The sequence below is a fragment of the Scatophagus argus genome, chromosome 12 (assembly GCF_020382885.2).
Source record: "Scatophagus argus isolate fScaArg1 chromosome 12, fScaArg1.pri, whole genome shotgun sequence".
NCBI classification, from domain to species: domain Eukaryota; kingdom Metazoa; phylum Chordata; class Actinopteri; family Scatophagidae; genus Scatophagus; species Scatophagus argus.
Genome location: NC_058504.1, coordinates 22,481,233 through 22,502,837, shown reverse-complemented (window position 1 = coordinate 22,502,837; position 21,605 = coordinate 22,481,233). Strand labels below are relative to the sequence as shown.

Genomic DNA, 21,605 nt, shown 5'->3' with positions numbered 1-21,605 from the left:
TATGACGGCAGATGGCTCAGGAGGTACTTGAATGAAAGCAGCAGTACCACACTGTCAGTATACTAAAAGTCCTGCATTCAGAGTTTTACTTAACTTCGAATCCTGCACAGCACAGCTTTGGAGGGGTCTTTGTTGTTGTCTAAAACATCAAAAGCCTATCCTATCTCTTTTTTGAGCTCTCATATCTTAGACAAGAGTTGCTTAGTTGTTTAGATCATACTGTAAGTTAAAAGGTTTAAGAGCAATCATGATTTTATTTTGGTCCTTTTTGAGCTTGTACAAAAAAAGGGCATCATAAGCATCAAAAGTATGTCAAAAGGCTCTTGGCTTATATCAGACTGTTTTATTATTATATATTATCACTGTTGATGCAATAAATTGCATGCTGCAGTTTTATGATCCACTTGGTTTAGAATGAGTTAATTCTACCTACATTGTCTAATACTGAAAGGTTAATTGGGTTACATTTTATGAGAAATGTTCTTTATCTTCATAAGACAAATTTCGATCATTTACGTAAATAAATGTAGCAATAGTTCTGCCTTCAAAATCCTACTTACAAAAATATTAACGTCAAAATAGTTCTAAAAGTTAAAGTAAACTAACTGCTTGCATGTGTCCATTTTCTGCTGTTTGTCCAGCAACGTTTTACACATCATTAACTTCTAATGTCAAATACAGGTCGTAGTGTAAAAGGGACAACAGATACAAGGTACAAGATTTTTACAAGGTTTATTTATCACACACACAATCATACGCAGTACAGTAGGTAGTAGGATTGAGTATAGGATGAGAGTAGGATTGTCCAGATTAACGCTCACTGTTGAGCAGACTGATGGCCTGGGGGAAGAAGCTTTTCCTCATCCTCTCAGTGTTGGTTCTCAACAACAACAGTTGTGTTATAATGTAGATGTGTGAAGCCATTTGACTCCTTAAACTACAGATAAACACCCTTTAAAAGATGTGGACAGTAGGAAAAAGATGGCAAGCGTTTTTCACGCTTGTATATAAATTGCTACCTAATCTGACCCATGCAGAGCTCCACAGTCCCACTCTGAATGTATGCGCATCTTCACTACTGCATGACCGCTCATGCTGCGAGAGGGATTGGCATGAATTGCATTTTCATATTTAAGATGCTCAAAAAGCTCAGAAGCCACACAAATCCAGGCCATGGGTGACGGCGTGGAGGTCGACACAATCTCCTGTTTGAGTAATGGTGTTAGTTATCATTGAAATCAGATTTCCCCCCGCGTGATCGATGAGTATACTCTGATAGTGGCAGGGGAGGATGAGGCGAGGGTGATTATGCGTAGCAGGAAGCCAAGGATCCATCGAGCTAATTCACAGACCGAGGCTCACCAAAGCCATCAGGACGCACAAAGGACTCAATCATAGTTTCTGATATTAATGCAGAAGCAGGAGGCGAAACTGGAGCTAAAAGCCTGACTGGGGAGGCAGAGTCTTGGGTCTTAGGGATCAATGTGCATGCATAATGCAAAGAATACATACCCGGGAGGATCTTAGCTCAGTTGGGTTTTCATGGTAATGCCTGTTACAGACGGTGACGGCAGCATCAAAATGCTCACAAAGGAACTCGAAGCTTTGAAAAGATGACTTTCCTCAAAGGTTGTACATCAATTTGGGATTCAATTTAGAGTTTACCTTGGCTGATGAGTTTTAAATTGAATTGAAAATTATCCATTTATAACTCAAGTCTGTTGTTTGTTTGATTTTTTTTTTTTTTTTAAATCCACAAGACAACAATGGTGTCCCAATTCCATGTCAATAAAGTAAGCAGCAGAGCTACTAAAAATGACTGTAGTAAGTGACATTGAAACCTCTCACTACTTGGTTTGTGACTTCTAGTTTTCGTTTTACCTATAATTTAAATGAAGATCAAGACATCTATTGTTTCATCCTTTAGATACAGTACAGATTGGAACGTCATCGTGGCAAAGATCCAATCACTGATTTTCACGATAGCTCCAGTGTAAAATGAAAGCCACGTCTGTTGTTCTTCATGTGAAAGTCTTTTAGCTGCATTGATCACAGCAAAGTTTTACTGCCAGGCTAAACAGAGAGCTGCATTAACATCTGTAGCCACATGGGAAGCACAGCTACAGGAAATACAAATCTAGTATTGATGGGTTCTCCTCAGTTGTCAGGATAATAACAAACAGAATAAATCTGTTCCTGTGGAAGAGTTTTGAACTTTCATCTGAGAGTTTGTAACTTCCAGTAATACATAAAATAAAATATCACTTTCTTCATGCATTAATATAATCAGCATGAAACAACATCTGACATACACGTTTGACACTTTGACACACTTCATGCTCATTTGCATACAGATGAGAAGATGAAGGAATCTTTTAATTAGTTAACCTGTTAATTGGCTCCGGTGTGCTTTTCAAAGGTGTTAGAAGTCTTGGGTATGTAAGAAGTATAAGAAATATAAATAGGATGAAAATAAGAGTGAAGATTCTCAGGTAAATGTGTGATACAGAAGCTCATGGAAAACTATTTGAGACATCTTTTGTGTGACTCTGCACTGAACCTGACTCACCATGTAGTTGTAGAGAAACTTATGTATAGATGAAGTGGTTTTGAAATGTGATGATATTTAGGTTGGTCCCGTTGAAATATTTAAACTTCTTAAAAATTCCTCACTGTTTACACGACTAAGAGACGAATGCAGACTTCAATACAAATAACGAATAACATGACCTCAGTGTATTTGATTGTTTGACGTCTGGTTGTCAGAAAGCCTCCACTAATACAACCCTCAAAATTATTTAACTAATGAATGAGCACCTCTGATTTGACCTTTTTGGCTTTAGAAAAGCTGATTGGCTGGCTACACTGGCCAGACTTTAGGGGACCTCATAGCAAATGCTTAAGTCATTTGCCTTAAAATACGGACATTAAAACTCAGAGGAACACGTTTCACTTTTGAAGAAAGAAAGGGAACAATCAAACAATGAACTGAAGGAACAACACGGAGTAACAAAAGCTATGGAACAAATACAATGTCAAACAAGCTAAATGTTGATTATTGACTGTAGCACTTAAAGCCACAAATAAATGGATATGAATTGAGTAGATTGTAAAAGATCAAGATGGACACCTAGCAGACAACATACATGCTCTGCTGCTTCAGACTGATGTCATGTGAATTAGTTCCAAGGTTGTACACTATCAGCGACCACTAGCTTGATGCAGCTCATAGATGTCAAGATGGATATACATGATTTGAACTCTGAGGGGAAATGACAGATGAAAGGAAACAGTTCCCATCGTCTATGATGCTTATTATTGTAGCTTCATGCATAACTGATTGATGTTTTCTGTTTAAATAAGAACAACAATATTAAACCCAAATGTTTGTCCTTGAACGTACCACAACTTTGCACAGCTCATTATGTTAAGAAAGTCTGCATTAATACCTTTTCCTCTCACAGATGCATTTAAAGAGTCGTCTGGCAGGTTTATTTTTAGATATTTCCTTTAATGTAAGCGCACACAGGGATCAGAAAACCAGACATAGCCATGAAAAACAAAACAGGTCTAAATTATACCTTCAAAGTACCGCCTCACACCTTATTGATCTCTGTAGAGAAAAAAAAAAATCTCCCATTCCCTGTCGAAATGTTGGTCAGCCATAACAGGCCATACCAGGTCTGTTTTTATAGAGCAGCATCCCTGAAAGAATCACATGGTCGGTAATCTGCTCAAGGACGCCTCAGCAGAGCACGACCGAACCTTTGAAACGATAATGTGACCTCAGCGCAGTAACACAGGTTCATGTGTTGTATGAGCTTAGTTCCGTGTGCATAAACCAACACAAGTCCTCTGCTAACATGTTGACAAGTCATGTCGATACAATTGACTATCCCCAAGTCGGAATCAATTTCTTACTCTTATAACTTAAAAAACAACAAAACAATTTGTGTGTGTTTTCACTTCTTAAAAGGACAGTTTACCCCATAATCAAAAATACATGTTTTCATGCCATGCCTCTCATGTCTGTAGTGCTGTTTATCCATCTAGATGGTTTTGGCGTGATGTTTGGAGATACCAGGTATAAAAATATCTGTATTATTGTAATTAACAGCTTTACTTGGTGTGGTATTTTTTCCCTGACGCTATAGAAATACAACATGGTTGTTAATGTAATGTGAAAATTGTGCTCTTCACGCTTCGTGTAATTAAGGTGAATTAATATCAGTCCAAGTAATATGGATCTTGACTGCTTATCTGCAGGAAGGGTAATATAGTTTAAACAACTCAACTGAAATGTAGATTTTGTCTTAGTCACTGCGCATCCCAAGCTTTGTCAATCTGACTTCAGAAAAAGTGTCCATCTGGAAACGAAACATTGTATGCCGTAAACTTTCTGCTCATGATGGGCATGGAGTCCTGCAGCAGCCCCACCTCCATGTCTCATTACTGCACCAACTGCTTATGAAATTCTATGATTGCTCTTAGGGACGCAACCAAATGTTCCACCCCAAGCCATCATCTCAGATAACTTCTTCTGGCTCTTCTACTGAGTACTATCAAGTCCACTAGACCTCAAGTCCATACAAAACCCGACATCATGTAATGAGTCAGTCATCATCCTGACGTGATCTCTAAAGTGATATTATCTTAATGACACCTTATTTCACCAAGATGGAAATGTGTATCTTTGACTTAATGTATTGTGGTTTTTTTCATCAAGGACCCAGCTTGCTGGGATCTTAATATAGTTCTTATTAAATACATAAGTCAGTTTGTGTGCAGCGCTCTGATTATAAGCTTGCCTTAGATTTTCCATACTAATGTGCATTTTGACTTATTTGGTCATTCTCATGATTTATAGTGTTGCTTATCTTCTAGCTGAATGTCCTTTATCTGCACATATTACAAAGTTAAACTAAGAAATCAGCAAGTAAAATGTGTTTTGCCGTGACCTGTATTCTGTGTGTGTGTGTGTGTGTGTGTGTGTGTGTGTGTGGCAAGAGAGAGGGAAAGAGACAGAGCAGCAAAGTGACAAGAAGAGAGAGACTGTGGTGGACCTTAGTAGCTGGCATTAGATGATAAAGTGTAAGCGTGGGTGTGTGTGTGTGTGTGTGTGTGTGTGTGTGTGTGTGTGTGGTTTGCCTCGTCCTTGATGCCAACCTCAGTGGTGATAAATGTGGCCTGTCCCTGCTCGCCCATCGACAAGGCCAGACTCTGTGAGGCTGTCTTCCAGTGATAATGGTTCTGAACGTGCGATAAAGCACAGGACTGATGTACCCCAAGCCTCCATTTCCCATGTACCTGTGAGATTTACTGAGATGTGCTGTGTGTGTGTGTGTGTGTGTGTGTTTGTGCGTGAATGACTTCCTGTCCAGCACACGAAAAGAAGTCATTCTGTGTTTCCGTCTTCTTCACCAAATACTTCAACAACTGACATGTTTCCTGTCCTCAAGGTCTCATTCTTCACACACAGCTTTGCATTTACAAAAGAAGGTGGAAAACATTCTCTGTCCTTCCAAATATTTTAGCCAAATCTTTTTTCCCCAAATATTCTGTGATTAATTGAAGCAACACATTCTGTAAAATTCTGTAAAATCATTTGCTAACCTAACAACAAGAATGCAGGAAGGTAAGGAACGAGGAAGGTGTTCTGTGTCTTACTCAAGGACACTTTACAGGAGACTGAACTGCATTATTCAGCTAGAAAATAACCTTTCCCTGGTCAGCCTGTCACTCTTGGTGATATAGAAGCAATTTGCTGTACTGAGCAGGGATTTCTCTTCTTCTTTTACCCAAAGTGTTCTTAGAGCTCTCCAAGGACAACTTCCAAAAGAACCAAACGAGTCTCTCTGATAAAGTCAATAGTTGTCAAGGACCAGCACAGACAGCTCAGTGTGAAAAGTGACTCAGTGCTGCTTGAACAAAAGAGTTTTTTTTTTTTTCATCTTTTCAAGGTCTGACATTGATAAAACTTTGTGTAGGAGCTGAAATGCAGCCACAGACCATTTAAAGCATCACAATGCAGTCATGACTACACGTCCTTTAAGAAGTTGCTGAGATGTGGACCTGAGCACAAGTTTTTGACACTTTAAAAACACCTGCGCTGAAACCTGCTTGGTTCATTTTATCTTTGTAACACTTGCCTACGCTCACAAGGTTGATAAACAAAATGTGTGCAGACATATAAACATAATTCCACTCTTCATTTTCCTTTATGCTCTGTTTTGGTCTCCATCCACTCTTTTGAAAAAGCTCTTTTTGTTTGCACCGTGGTCTTGTACAACTCTTGTAGAACAGTGAATGACCAGAGAACGCGGCCAATATTTTCAGTGTGCTCCCTCCCGGCAAGATTCCCTTGGTAGCCTTTCCGCTGAGCCGTGGGACCGCCTTCCCGGGCAGGAGGCTGATGATGATGGTCTGGACGGCTGGTGTGGGCTGTGGGGGTTGAGGCAGGTTGACAGCCATGGGACTGTTGCGGACTGGTGACAGATGGGAGAGCAGGAACACTGAGTCCTTTAACTGGTCCCGCTGTTTCCTGTCTCTTGCTCTGTTGCTTTTTTTTTTCTACATTAGCTCTCGTTTTCTCTCTCACAATATGCTTGCTTTTTTTTAAATTACACATTTCTCCCGTTTTCTTGCTCTAATTCTGTTTTTCTTTTCTCTCTCCATCTTCCTTTTTCATTTTCTTGTGTCTTCCCTGTTTTCCTCTTAACTTTTCATGATATGCTATCATTCAATCAACATCACGCTCTTAACTTTTTTCCCTTCACCTTTTTTTTTCTTTTTGTCTCGTGTTCTTTATCACCTTTGTCAGTTTTGTATATCACCCAGCTCTTTCTTCTGTCCTTGTCGGAGAATTTTCTACTTTTAGATTCCCTCTCTTTTTTGTTACTTATTGCAAGCTCATTCTCTCCATGGATCTCTCTAATGTGCTGTATTGCAGTGGGAATTATCTTACAATTTCTCATTCTGGTTAACCTGATTCCTCTGTCCTTGTTTTCACTCCATTTTCAGCCTTTTCTCTCTCCGTCCTTCTTGGTGTGCCTTCAGGGTCCACAGGGGACTCCTCTCATATAGTTTGACCCATCCTTCAGCACAAAACATGCAACTCATGCAGACACTCACACACAAGAACACGAGTGGAAACGCTCTGCGAGCCCACATGCACCTGGAGGACATGTGCTCGATTAGAGACTCTGCTCAGACAGTCCTCTGCACGCTCACTGTGAGACACACATCAATCATGCTCACGGGGGAATTAGAGCTGGACATTTTGTTCTTATTCTTGAACACCCAGCAGAGCCTCATCCACACACAAAGAGTACCACAGATTCTCCCAGGCACTCTCTCCTCGTGTTTTCACACACCCTCTCCAAATCCAAAGCCAGCGTTTATATAACTCTGTACAGTCTAATCCACTGCAACACCCGTCCATCCATAACTTTCAAACTTCTCCTTTATCTCATTTCTAACCTTCCTCACTCCAGGCAGAGGAAGTCTTCTCCTTCTTTGACATGAGCCCTCAGGCCTGAGCTGACCCCCTTAAAGCAGTAATGATTTAATATGGTTAACTAGCTCTTCACTTTCATGAAGGGACATCGCCGACAGGTTTGTACTATGAAGTGATGGAGTGACTGAAATAAGGTTTTTGTTAGACTAACAGCATGGGGGAGGCAACGTTTGTCTGTCAGGCTGTTGGTCAGTCCGTCAGACACTGTCCACACTGAAATATCTCAACAAGTACAGGATGGGCAGACATGAAAATTTTATACAGAAATTCATGGTCCACTGAGCATAAACTCAGCTGAGGCTATTGACGTCCGTTTACTGTCCCTGTGAGTTGGAGGTTTTTGTTTTTAGTGAGATTTAATGTGTACATGGTCCTTGGGAACTTGGGTGATGCAGGTTTAGTCCTGTTTACAATGAGCATCATGGCCTCACAGAACTAAAATACCCCCAAAGTTACATGTTTAAGTTTATTTTTAAGTAACTAAATTGTGGCAGAAAGTGAGATTTGATGGTACACTGGATTTTTGCATTAAGAGCTGCAACTAAAGCAACATTTTGAGGGTTATTATGATGCTAAAGTAAATCAGGTTTCCTTAACCTGAGCCCAAACATCCATACACTGGCTTATGGGAATATCAACTGCGATAAACAGAACTTCACTTCAGTGTTTTCCTAACTATAGCCGAGGCTCTCAGCTCTTCCTCTGGAGCTTTCTCGTTTCCTTACCATTCCCACACTTTACAGCTGGCAGCGTTTGATGAAACCAAGGCTTTTGGGAATAACAACTGTCTCACATCGCTACACAGCAACTTTGTCACAATCAGACGAGCTAATTAGCCCCGAGCTTTGAGATTAGTCATGTGAAGGTTTGGGAGAGGCAGTGCATCAAGAGATAAAGTGGCATCAATTGCAAAGAGACGAGGGGACCTTAGATAAGAGGTGTTTGTGTCTCATATTACAGCTGATTTATACAGAAAAATAATCTTGCCAAACTATGTGAACTCAACAGGATCTGCACACTGCATTGACATTTTTGAACCAGGATTTTGTGGCATACAGAGAGATTAAACATTAAAACATTTCACTTAAAAACATTCTTGATCAGGGCTCCTCTTTTTTCATAAGAGTGTAAATGTAAGGGCAGTGTAATGAGACAAATCTAGACTAAATTAAACTGCAATTAAACTGTTATGACTGTATTTGTCAGGTATTCAGATTGAGTTACTCAAAGTTTAACAGTAGTTTATGTTTAAGACAGTAAATAATATCGATATTATAACCCAGTTTTGTGGACTTTGCTGATCTGAGTCATTATAACAAGGAAGTCAGAAAGTCTAAGTCAAACAAGGTGTAAATATTGTTGTGCTATTTTAAACTGAACTAAACAGACTCCAAAGTTTAACAAGTTTTAATTTCAAAAGTTTCTCTGTTCGGCTTGGCCAAATAAGAATTTATTATCGCTGAAATGCTCTCGGTCTCCTCAGCCTCTGTAAAGATTGTTATACATACAAGATTTGAGAAATCTCTTCAAGCTACCAGCAACAAAGACAGAGAGAAGGTCTACAGCCTCATTAGCTCAGTAGCTCAGTTTGGCCTGGGGAAAAGCAGAGAGAGAGAGAGACAGAAAGGCACTTTAAGGCAGTTTCTTATGAATGTGACTGCAAGAATGTAACTCTCCAAGGTACAAATCTGCTTTATGAACACATATAGTCATGTAATTAATAATGAAAGCTCATTGTGGTGCCTGAAGGGAAACTCTGCCTGGCCCCACAACAGTGAGGTCAGGGTTCGGACGCAGAACAGTGAAGAGAAACTCAGACAAAACATGACTCAGAAGCTTCTTTTATAGCTTCTTATATTAGCTACTGCAGTTTGTTTCTGTATGGAGATAAGGCTGATCAGGGTTGATACGAGGCCACCAGGCGTAAAGTCATCGTGAAAATATTCCATACATCAAAAGGAATGCATGGTTTATTATTTAGACTTTCTTCATTACTTATTAACAGTAGGACAGGTAGGTGTCATCAATTATGTATAAATTATAAAAATATAGTCCAGTATTTAGTTGCTAAAGATTATTAAGATGATGAGTAAATATTTCAAAAACTCTCTATTGATTTTATTTTCCAAAAAAGTGTGAGGAAGCTCATGAGGAACCAATTAGGAGATACTGACACACTGTTCATAGAACACCTCTAGGTGAATCATTTCAAGGCAGTATGTCAGTCAGTTTTTATTGTAGCATGTATAACTTTGATCAAATTTTCTGCCCTCAATATTGCCCATTATATTTACATATTTACATGCATATTTGTTTACAATCGAACAATGTAGCAAACACAATTCCAGAATAATCAGCATGGTTTTCTCAAGCATCTTCAGTTGAGAACCAAGTACGTACGTTTTTTCATAGCAAGTAAAATGAAGAGATAAAACCTGTGCTGAGAGTTTGGTTTTTATTTCGGGTCGTGCTGCTTCTGTTCTGTCGTCTGTGTGAGGGTTTCACTGTGGGCAAGGCTCAGGCGGCTCCAAACACAAACACACACACACACACGCACACACACATATACTGAAGGTTAATAGACATTTTTCCTGACGACTACATCACCAGCTAGAAAATTTAATGTGAATGTGTTGATGACAATAACATTGTTAATTGCAATTATTTCTAGCAAATATCGTTCAACAAAAATAGATTTTAGTTTTTAAGATTTGTCAGAAGAAATAGTACATGTATTTCACCATATGGTAAAGGGACTGCGTGCATTTCATTTGGACTACATTGGACTACTGGCCCTTTCATGCATATTATGTTACTGTATGTTTTACATGTTCCACTGCCAACACGTCATGCTCAGCATATCAAGGAGTTAAAGAAAACACAGAAAGCATCAACATGTCTGTTTATTAATTAGCACTTACCCGCCTCCGTATAACTAAAGACTGGGGATTGTCCTGGTCCATCAACACGGCAAGTTCAGACTGCAGCCAAGAACCTCAAGGTCAATGCTGTCTCATCAATTTCACGGTTGAAGCAGATGGCTGTGTCTTTGAGTTGTTCCTCCAGAGACTCTGCAAGGCTCAGTACAGCAGGCGAGTGCAAGCCGGGGCGCAGACAGAGGTGCTAATAGTGAAAGAAAGCCAAAGAGAGTCAGACAAGTTTCTGATCTGCCCTGTGTGGTACAGGAGGTCCAGATACCAGTTTAGAATCAATTTCTTTCTTTCGAATTCAAAGTGAGAGGACAGTCATGGATTCAGGGTTTGCTGGACTCTGCGAGTGCTGGCTTGTTTCCAGCCACTGAGCTGGAAGGGGAGAACACACAGCAAGAGCCTCATGTTGAGGAGCACTGTAGGAGCAGCTCAGTGCGCCGGATGAGACTCAAGTCTGTGCAACTGCCTGATTTGAACTCTGGCTTTATAAGTCGTTATCGTTTAAAGGATACCACCAGCATTTCTTTTTTAAGGGAAACCAACAATATTCTTGCTGCTCTGAGTGTAATGAGAACATAATTTGGTAAGGGTACTGCCATGTAACACCAGAACACTTGTATGACAAGATGTGTTTAAAGATGCCTGTGTCTGTTTTACATTTCTCCATTATCATTTCCAAAGGAATTCCAACAAGTGGTATTAAGGGAGTCTGTGTTTCAAAGAGCTGTTGTCTGGGGACACTTTCATCTGTTCCTGTGTTTATAACTGATAACGCACAGATGCAACGCACTTATGAAAATCACTTCACTCAAGCACAACAAAATGGCAACAGAGCAGGACCTGACACAACAGAATGTTTACTGTGAAGTACTGTGAAGTTGTTTTCATGTTGTAAGAGTGAATGGCAGCATCTGGGTCCTGACAGCTCCGGCAGCGTCAACACGGTTTGTAACAGAGATCGTCAATGTTTTTAAAATTCTTTCCTTCTACAACACTGCACTGTGCCGGCCTCCTTTGTGTCAAAGGATAGATTTATTTCATCTATAAAGAACCTAATGGTCACAAGCCTGAATATAACTCTGATTTATTTAGGAAGCATCCACATCCTTCAAGTCATCTGGGACAGATTTACTCACAGGATTAAAACCAAGCAGGATGAAGAAGCTTTTAGTTTCTATGCTGTGTATCTGTGAAACAAAACTGTCAACTCTTCTAAATCAGGACCTAAAACATTACTCTTTACTGTGACTTTCCAGTAAATAAGGCATAACTTTATTTTTCCATTTTCTTGCTTTTGGTTTTGTCTTCTACATGCAATATTAATGTTTTCTTAATACCTTGCCTTTCCTTGCAGTACCTGCGTATGGTTTCTACAGTTTGGTTAATGTTAGTGTTGTGTATGGTGAAGGTTAGACAATTAAAAGATTTCAGTTAGGAAAAGATTATGGTTCTGTATTGTTCTCGTAAAGCAAACACAAAGGGCTGCTCTGTGACAGGAGGCGAACTCTGATCTCATAACATAAACGTAAACGTGAGATTGCCTGCACACCCACCCACCACATCCTCTCCACATCCCCACATTAAAGACATACTTTATTGGTGCAGGACATAGATTGCAGAATCGTTCAATATGAACATAATTCATAGGGATGCTGGGCCAGAGCTATGTAATATCTTTTGAAGCGTGTCACTCGGTGCTGGTAGCTCTCACCAGATGCTGCACACGAGCTGAAGGAGTGGTTAAGATAGAGCAGGATGTCAGAGCCTGAGCCAGTTTCCAGCAGCACCTGCAGCCATTTTAAATAAGCCAGTTTTCATCAAGCAGAGAACAGCTTTTTTGTATCTTTCAAGGCTCATCATGTGAACTGATGCTCCAGTCCAGAGAAAGCAGCAGTCAGTGGGCATCACTGGCATTAGAAACAATCAAAGCAGGAACACAGAAGTCAAAGCTACAACATCCAGACCAAAGCTGTAATCAACGCAGGGAACATCTACCACATGCTTGATCTCTTCCTTAGCATATCTAACAGGGACAGCCAGGAGATGGGATCAGTTGCACAGTGAGCCCCAGTGTCTGTTTATTATGATCTTTTCAACAGTGCTCTAAGCCTTTTGTTCTCACGTCTTGACCCACAGTGCAAGTGGACACTTTGCATGAGGATGTAAATCCCTGCAAGAGGCAGCAAAGCCCAAAGTGAGCGACACAAAGGCAATCAAGGGAATTAGAAATAATTTATCGCAGTTCCTTTTATCTCAGGCACTTGTTCGTGGCATTCACCTCTTGTTTCCTCTAATGTCAGACTCTTTTGTCTTTGGTTCAATTGAGAGCAGATTGAGCTGCTCTTTCACTGGCATAGAGGAGGATTGAAATACAGAGGAATGTCTAATGAATTCTTCAAATCTTAGATGTACCACTGTTAATCATTAGCTGACAGCTGAGACCTCTTGTGAGCAATTACAGTCAACTTCCAGTGTCACGCTGGAAGATTTCTGCTTGAAATGTGTTTCATTTGACAATTTCTTTTTCTCTGTGTTTTCTCTCTTTATCTCTCTTTCTGTGACCAACAACCGCAGGGGCCACCAAAGACATGGGCAAGATGCTTGGTGGGGAGGAGGAGAAGGACCCCGATGCTCAGAAAAAGGAAGAAGAAAGGCAAGAAGCACTGAGGCAACAGGAAGAGGAGAGGAAGGCCAAATATGCAAAAATGGAGGCAGAAAGAGAAAACATCCGACAGGGCATCAGGGATAAGGTAAAAGAAAAAGAAAACAAAACTTCAATACAGCTAACATAACAACTGCTGAATAAATTCACCTTCGGTACAATTAAAGAACCTAGACAGCAACATGTCTTTTAGGAGACAATGTCTAACTGCAAGATTCCCTTTTTTTTTTGTTGCTAACCTTTTTTTTGTCTCACTTTGATTAATTTATGCTCACTGTTTAATTAATTGGTAATACAATTTTAACTGATAGTATCAAAGTGTCCGCAGCAAAGTATTCCTCTTGACATTGTCAATATTAAACTGAATATTTGACTTGAACACTCTTTGAGGACTTCCAAGCTGAGTGTGAAACTTCTCTATGTGTAGTGCGTTGCTATATTTGGAGTTTGAGGATCAACTCTGCAGTCCGCTGAGTCCCAGCAACTCTTTAGCTTGGGAACAATTGTGAAAGAATAGAGAGGAGGGAGAGGGAGCGATACGACAGCGTATTTTTGGAAAGGGTTTGATTATAGTGAGTGGAGAGGAGCTGACTAAGCGTGACTGTCTTCACTTCAGTTGATGCGGGCCTTTGTTACTGTGGAACACGTCTGGGAGTGAGAGAGAGAACAAGCAAGGGAGCAGAAGGAGATACAAAGGAGACAGCTTTCAACCAATCACACCACTGTTGTTTTCTGTCAGCTTGTTGAACTAAGAAGAATTATTAGACGCGTACGAGCCCTGAGTCAGTTCGCTTCTAAAAACTGAGATTCATGAATCCCCCTTTTCATTAACCTGGATCTGTTGGGTCCTTGGCTACACTTGCTGCTAACAATTATAAACTGCGCCATACATAATCTTTTTATAATCTACCCCATTTGTTCTAAGTTGTTGTTAGCAAGAAATTGTTGCAACAAATACCATAAGTTAAATGGACTAGCAGCGGTTTCTACCTTATTGATTATCAGGGGACTCAGGGACCCAACAGAGTCAGGTTAGAAAAACTTCCTGCACGACCCAGCTCAGTTGGATCAGGCACCGACTAAGCCGAGTCAGTGTGCTGGACTCACAGCACCAAACAGAACCAGATCCACAGAACTCGTGACTGTAACCAAGACTTTATTGGTTCTTGGTTAGTCCCCGGATGATGAATAAAGCAGCAACCACTGTTAGTTCATGTAATTTATGCTATTTATTGCAACAGTTTCTTCCTAACAACTACTTAGAACAAATGGGGCACATTATAAAGCGGTTATGTATGGCACAGTTTATAATTTTGTATCTATATGGGTTGTTAGCAGCAAGTGTAGCCAAGGACCCAACAAATAAAGTAGGTTTTAAGGACAATGAATGGCACGATTTATTTATCCCCTCAGGGATAAATAAAGGAATTCTGGTTCTGATTTATAGCGGTGGGCATATTGTCTGCATCCTTAATTGTGCAGACTTGGACTTGCATGACCCAAGAAGATTCTGGGGTTGGGTTTCACCGGTAGGTTCCGAGTGATACTGACTCAAGTCACTCAGAGGACTCAAGTAACTAGGATCAGTATATTGAGTGATATGTTGATAAATTCGTACATGGAACCGGATTTGCCATGACTACATATAATTTCACTTCTTAAAAGTGTCTCTAACCATTCAGTTAAACAAGCTATTTTTTCTTGCATACAGCTTAAAGCCAAAGGATGACTATTGTGCTGTTCTCCACTTAGAAACAGTAGTACAGTAGTAAATGCTGGGGGGCATTTAGATCATAACAGCTCACAACATGCTCACAATTACAATGCTGACATGTTTGACAGGCTGCGTTTGTTATGCTCACCATGCTAGTAAATTATTTTTTTGATGTGATGATACTGTCAGAGAGTCACCAAATGGAAAATGTTTCACTTCTTCTTGCAGTGCTAATTCAGAGTAGCTGTTTCTACAGATGTCAATGTGAAGGTGGATAAATGATGTTCTTCTCCATGTTTGGAATGTCTGGAATTCCGTCACCATCAAATAATTAAGTCGATAACATACACACCGAATCAGTGAAACACCTATTAAACAACAGTATATATTAAGGGTGGAATTTTCTAACAAAAGACTATAAAAGTATCCATCTCTGCAGTTATTGGAGCCATGAACATGCCCAGGAGGAAGATCGGTCCAAGTATGAGGTGCAGCTTCCTGCTGATTGATTGTTCCCCCGCTTTGACTTAAAAGTTACAGCAGCAAAATTTATTTGTACAAAGCCCAACTTCACATTTATTGCTGATACACTGTTCCAGAGAAAACATATTTGTGTTGTAAGACTGAGGATCACAGAGTAGCATCTTATTAGCTGACAGAAGATGAAAAACTGACTGGCTGCAGGATGAATCCTATTCAGTACTGAGTGAAATTAACCCATCACTCACACCTTACAGGACTTAGAAATGTCAAGTATGGTTAACTCATGACAGAAGACCTTTGAACACATTTGAATAATGGCAAACAAAAGATTGAAACACCTTGGTGTTTGCACACTTCTTTGATTTTACTGTTCCCTGAACAACTCTGCATGTCCACTCTAAAACATACACAATCATCCTGCACCCGGTGCACATCTTGGCGGGGGAAATGGAGACTAGTAGTCTTCCTTTGAGATATTTATTGCTCTAGAATCACATTAATGTGTGCCTGTGAGAGCTGCGAATAGGTCTCAGAGGAGTCCACATCTCTGCTTCAAAGTAAACCATCGCTCAACCTGCTGACCTTCCTGTGCTCTGCAACCTTTTCCTTGCGGTCCAAGTGTATTGATTTTGCTCAAAAATAGGACCACACATACACATAAAAACAAAAGCTGACAAGATGCTGATTTCACATTATCTTGTGGTTATATATATATAAAAAACAGATATAACCACCAGAGATATAACCACCCACTTTCCATCTCAAGGGTTTACACTAATATGGAGTACTTGTGATAAATTGCCTAAGCTTGTCCAGACTGTCCCAGTTGTTGTCATTGTGCAGAATCCTTTATCTCCAAAATGTCAACTTTATATATAAACAGCTTCATTTTTCACAAAACAAGGTAATCATCATAATCATCATCACCACAAGTTCTGTTCAGTAGCTTTTCCATATCTTTTGATCATATCCCCCAGTCTTCCTCAGGAGAAACAATGTGTTGTAGGTCTTCAACAGCTGCACATTTGAATGTTTTTCCAGCCTTTCAGCCATATCTCATCAGTGCTTTCTTTTTACTTTACATTTAGTGAGTCTTACAGAGATATTTCTCAAAATTGCACAAGTTACAGTCAAGGTGCTGGTGAAACAGATTTCGCAGCTATTTTTGTTTGTAGTAGTTCACACTCCCATGTACACACCCAAACACACAACACTAGAACCCAAGTTTCTGATCTGTTCCAACTGTACATCTCATTGCAGAAATCGATTGTAACTGCTTTTCACGCAGCACCCAAAGAGCTGCTGTATGCTGTGCTCAAACTTTATGAGGAAGCAGCCTGAAGCTAATTCATGCAAATGAAGAAATTTGAATTACTTTGCAAGAGCTATAATCATTTTCAACCAATTTACCTCAAATGCATGAAATGATCATGACGTGCCGCATGTGTCTCTATCTTTAGAGTAGAAATTGCTCCTTTTTGAAGTCAGTCACAGTATTCATCAGTTTCTCCTTGATGAGCGTCTGGCTTCCTGCTTACTTTTGAAGGGAAGGTGGAATTTGTTCCCACCTCTATTCTCATTAAACTGGGAAACATCTACAACAGTTTGGTAGTCAGAAGGACACTTTGGAAATGTCAGAATGTGCATCCAGTTAGTAAATGTTAAATATATAAAAGGGGCTTTTTTGTTTTTTTTGAAGTAAAAGAACACCAGAGCCTGTTCCTGGACACAATGAGAAGGGACTGTGCAAAAGTGCTTAAAGGAATATTTTGAAATTTTGGGACTTACACTTATTCAGGTTTCTTCAGATAACAAGGTTGATGCCAGAGGGCAATTAGCCTAGCTTAGTTTAAAGACTAAACGTAGGGGAAACAGTTAGCCTGCTTCGCACCCCGACAATTGTGGATTTAGGGGAAGTTGTGTATTGGAACTTTTTCTCTCCAGATGCAGTGACTTCCTGGTATTTGCCCCTGCTTTCAGTCTAGATGATAAGCTAAATTAATTTTATCTCTCTAGTTTCAAACTTATTGGATAAAAATGAGAGCAGTCTCTATCATCTCATCTAAGTCTTAGCAAGAGAACAAATAATTGTCACAATTGAAATGTCAATCTATTCCTGTAAAGGTTCATTTAAAATGTCAGTCCTAACTTCACATTTCAGAAATGTACAAACAGAGGAGAAATGAAGAAAACATACTACATTCAGGGATATGTTGAAACTTCACATTTCAAGTTATGATAGTTTTTTGTGACAGCACTGTTTGGCAAAAAAAAAAAAAAAAAAAATGGTTAGTAAAGATCATGTTGTTCAAAATATCCACTTTGAAGTGCCACAAAGATGACCAAAAAATGGCATTTATTGGTTGATGTTGGTTGAAGTCATCTTTTGCTTGGTAGCCATCTTGTCCTGGTATCACGTCACTACCAACCCCTGCACTGCCTGCTGAGAACGTCAGCTCATTTACATGTAATCTGAAGTTGATATGACATGTATTGGTAACATGTTGATGCAAAACAGATAAAAAATATAAAAGTAACATATGCTTGGTTTACAGAAACATACAGTGCCAACAATTCTGGTGACGAGGCTGACCTCAGACCAACCCTTAAAGAATTAATCTAATCTGGACGAGGCTTAATATCGCTGCCTGGTTTTCCTTTTCTTGTGTAGTATGGCATCAAGAAGAAGGAGGAGAAGGAAGCCGAGGCAGCGGCTGCTATGGAGCAGGCCTCCGAGGGCAGCCTCACCCGTCCGAAGAAGGCGGTTCCCACTGGCTGCGGTGATGAGGAGGAAGAGGAGAGCATCGTGGATACGGTCATGAAATTCATCCCAACCCCACTCATGGATATGTTCAATAAAAAGTAACAGTAGCTTGAGTGAAATCTGATTCTCCTTACAACGCTCATCTAACCAAGACTAACGCTGTACCTTTTGTCACCCTCCCCCCCACTCTCTAATCCCCTCTACCATTCTTCTAAGTGTTCTGGAAATGAGTAGCGTGCCATGACTTTGCCCTTCATGTAAGATGTTAGATCTCTGATGGGGATATGTACTTTTGACTCTCTCATATGGGAGCATCTTTCTTGATAACCTGTGATTATAATCCCATTTTGAAAGTGTGTACCGCTGACACAGATCTTGTCTTTACTTCAAGACAAACCTCATGCCACCTTTCAAATGTTGAGCACTTAGAAGAAGACTTAACATCACCCATCATCCACCCTTTTTGTTTGTAAATAGCCTCAAGTTATTAAAAAAGGGAACTATTATAGGAGTGAAATGTGACATATAACAAGATAAGAGTATAAGCCATATTTTTAATGTTTGAAAAATTATCCAAATCATATCAAAATTTGATTGAATTTTCCTGTTATGTTCTTGCTAATATTTGATACATACAGTGTATATAAATACTTTCATTTTTATTAGTTTCTCGTAGTGAGGATTCACCCCATAAACTGTACCTCATGTTCTCATTGGTTTATTGTGAATGTGTAAAATGAGCATTGGTCCAAACATCACCTGTAACACCAGAAAGTTAACGAATTTATTGATCTTTTTTCTTTTCTTTTTTTTTTTTTGCTTTGTTTTGTTTACTTTCTTCTAAGCATGCAGTTAACTTTTGTGAAGTGAAGCACACATATGACACCACTTCATTTGTTATGATGAAGATAAATACACTAATATTTGAGGCAATAACTGGTTCTCCATTTTTATTTGAATCACACCTAGCCCACCATGTACAGCAATCAATAATTGACATTGTGTCTCAAATGTTCTTCCATGGGGAACAATATAAACGTTCTCCATACATGAAGTTTGTCTCAGAGCAGTTAAATGAAATTCTTACTATAAATTCACTTGCTCTTCAAGTTTGTGGTTTGAGCATTTAGTTTCTATGTTGCTTGCTCTGCTTTTGCAGTAGGGTGAGTACATTTCAGACCAGGGAGGTTCATTTTGACTTTTGTTGACATTTCCATAATTTTTTAAAAAAAAAAAATTGTAAAAAAGAAAAAAGAACTTCACAAACACAACAATGTTGTGAACACACTTCATGTGAACAGACAGTGACGATAGTGCAATATATTGTTTAAAATGAAGTTGTCCTGTGTTCGTTGGTTTAACTGATGGGAGTGAAATCCCCAATCAGCAATAACAGACAATCTTCATTGTTGTGTGTTTAGACTTACTACTTAACGTGTTAGTTAATGTTAAAGGCATAGTTACAGTGAGCCTTTGTAGGCCAGACATATTTGATTTAAAAAAATAAGAAAAGGGGAAAGGTAGGACTGTTTGTTCTGTGTTGTAAAAAAATGTTCAGTCATATGTCACCGAACAACAACCAGGATTTGTGTTCAATATCACATACCAAAAGACAAATCGAATTGCAAGTTTTCAGAGGTAGACAAGACATGCAGAGAAATGAGATGAAATAATGAGGGACATTTTGGAAAGCTGTGCACAAAGGCTCCGTGGCCATACAACAGAACATGTCTGCCTGCTGTTTAGGGTCTGAGTCTGTCCTGCTGGTGAACACAAAGGCACAAATTTAAGGGGATAAAATCAAACCTTTTTTTCCATGTTCTTCCATTCCACAGTGTCGTTTTAAAACATTCCAGATATTTCAGACATTCCACCAGACTTGTGCTGGTAACTCTCAAACTTGGATATTTACAATAGACCAGAGTCGATGCCTTTGTTGGCCTACAGCTTCATCACAACAAATAACCTATATTTGATGTTGTTATAACCAGAAAATACACACAAGAATCAATCAAATACATATGAAATGAATCATGACTCGACAGAGAAAAGAGTTATTTTAGCTGCCATGTACAGAAAAAAACTCCCACAAGAAGTTTAAGGGAAAGCATAAATGTGCTTTTAGCAGAAATCCGTAAAATCTTGTGATTAAACTGTTAGAAAAATGTATTTGTGATTCAGCAGCTGTAGGCATAATTAAACATGCTTTTTAGCCAGTTTTTGTTACTAAGCTAGCTAAACATGAAGTAATTCTAAACTTGTGCATTCCTGTGGCATAGACGACGGAATTTACCTTCTATCAACACTTTGTGAGCTGTGTAATCATGCCTTCGCAAGCCTCTAAACAGTGTGTTAGCATTTAGTTAGAGACCGATGTTTACAGTTATGGAACCTTGCATCAACAACGCGTCATCAGAGCAGTCATCCAATCAAACCAAAGAGTAGCGCTGGTAGTCGTAGATTTACAAATGAAGTTTCATTCGATTACTTTACTGCATATCTGATTTATTTTGAAATTCTCAGGTATTCTTCTTTAAGTTTTAGCAGAAGTTTAAACCACGACCAGCTTTCTCTTAGCATAACTAGCCTTCTCTGCTAAAATTTTTTATTGCCTAGCAAGCCTACGCCAACTTTTAATTATCTCTTGTTAGGCCCAAGTATATATTCCAGCGAGCTACAATTACTGCCCAGTCAGCCCATGTATGACACCTTTGCAGCAACAAAACCTTAGCAAACATCATCGGTGTGAGCAGTTCCTCAGACCACCAGTGGGGCTCTTCCAAACTGGTTTGCTCTGAAATCAAACCACCCTTTGCATCTCATCCATCACCGCCATCACAGACCCATTCATCATCTTGCAATTGCCAATTGATTGCACTCTAAATGGCTTATAGACCACTGCCCAAACTAACTGCCCAAGTCATGCGTAATCAATATTTAGCTGTCCTGTAGACTCATTTGTGCCGCTCATACAGTCATTAATATGATTAAGAAACTGCCTGAAAATATTCCAGTTAAAAGAAAATACACCTTTGATGTAACTTGAATGTACCTGTCTGATGTTTCTCTCTCCTTGCATCCGTCTTTCTCTGTACTGTACATGTTGAGAAGATGCTTACTTTCGTGCGGTAATGTTTTCTTTCTTGTCTGTAGCCAGTCCTGTTTCTGTCCTCTGGTGGTTGGTATTTTGAAAAAAAGAAAAAAAAAAGTTAATTTGGTGCATTTATTTGCACTGTAAATTCTTCTTACCCTTCTCCTTCCTTCTCTCTCTATCTCCCTATTTGTTGACAAAATGTATGCATGCTTATGGTGTGCAATGTTGGCTAGGTTGTTGATAAAAAATCGTTTTGTGTCTCCTCTGTGTTTCAAAGCCCCACCTGGTAGCCTCACTGCATGCCATTTTAGACAGATATTTCAGTCTGTAACTTTCCTGCAAAAATGGAATCACCGCACATACTGAGAATAAAGTGATTTCATATAATTTTTCATTGTCTTGTGTTTCTGCATTCAAACAGCACTGCAGTCGGCCTTTGGCT

At 39.5% G+C, this 21,605-nt stretch overlaps 1 protein-coding gene across 1 annotated transcript in view; it reads left to right on the top strand.

Moving 5' to 3' along the window:
• Positions 1-19,309, top strand: part of LOC124068539 (complexin-2) — a 45,346-nt gene extending 26,037 nt beyond the window's left edge. Inside the window, exons 3-4 of the mRNA XM_046406879.1 lie at positions 13,021-13,196; positions 17,977-19,309. Of these exons, the coding sequence (XP_046262835.1) occupies positions 13,021-13,196; positions 17,977-18,171 (371 nt within the window). The 3' untranslated portion in view covers positions 18,172-19,309. The remainder of the gene's footprint in view (positions 1-13,020; positions 13,197-17,976) is intronic.
• The last annotated feature ends 2,296 nt before the right edge of the window (positions 19,310-21,605 follow it).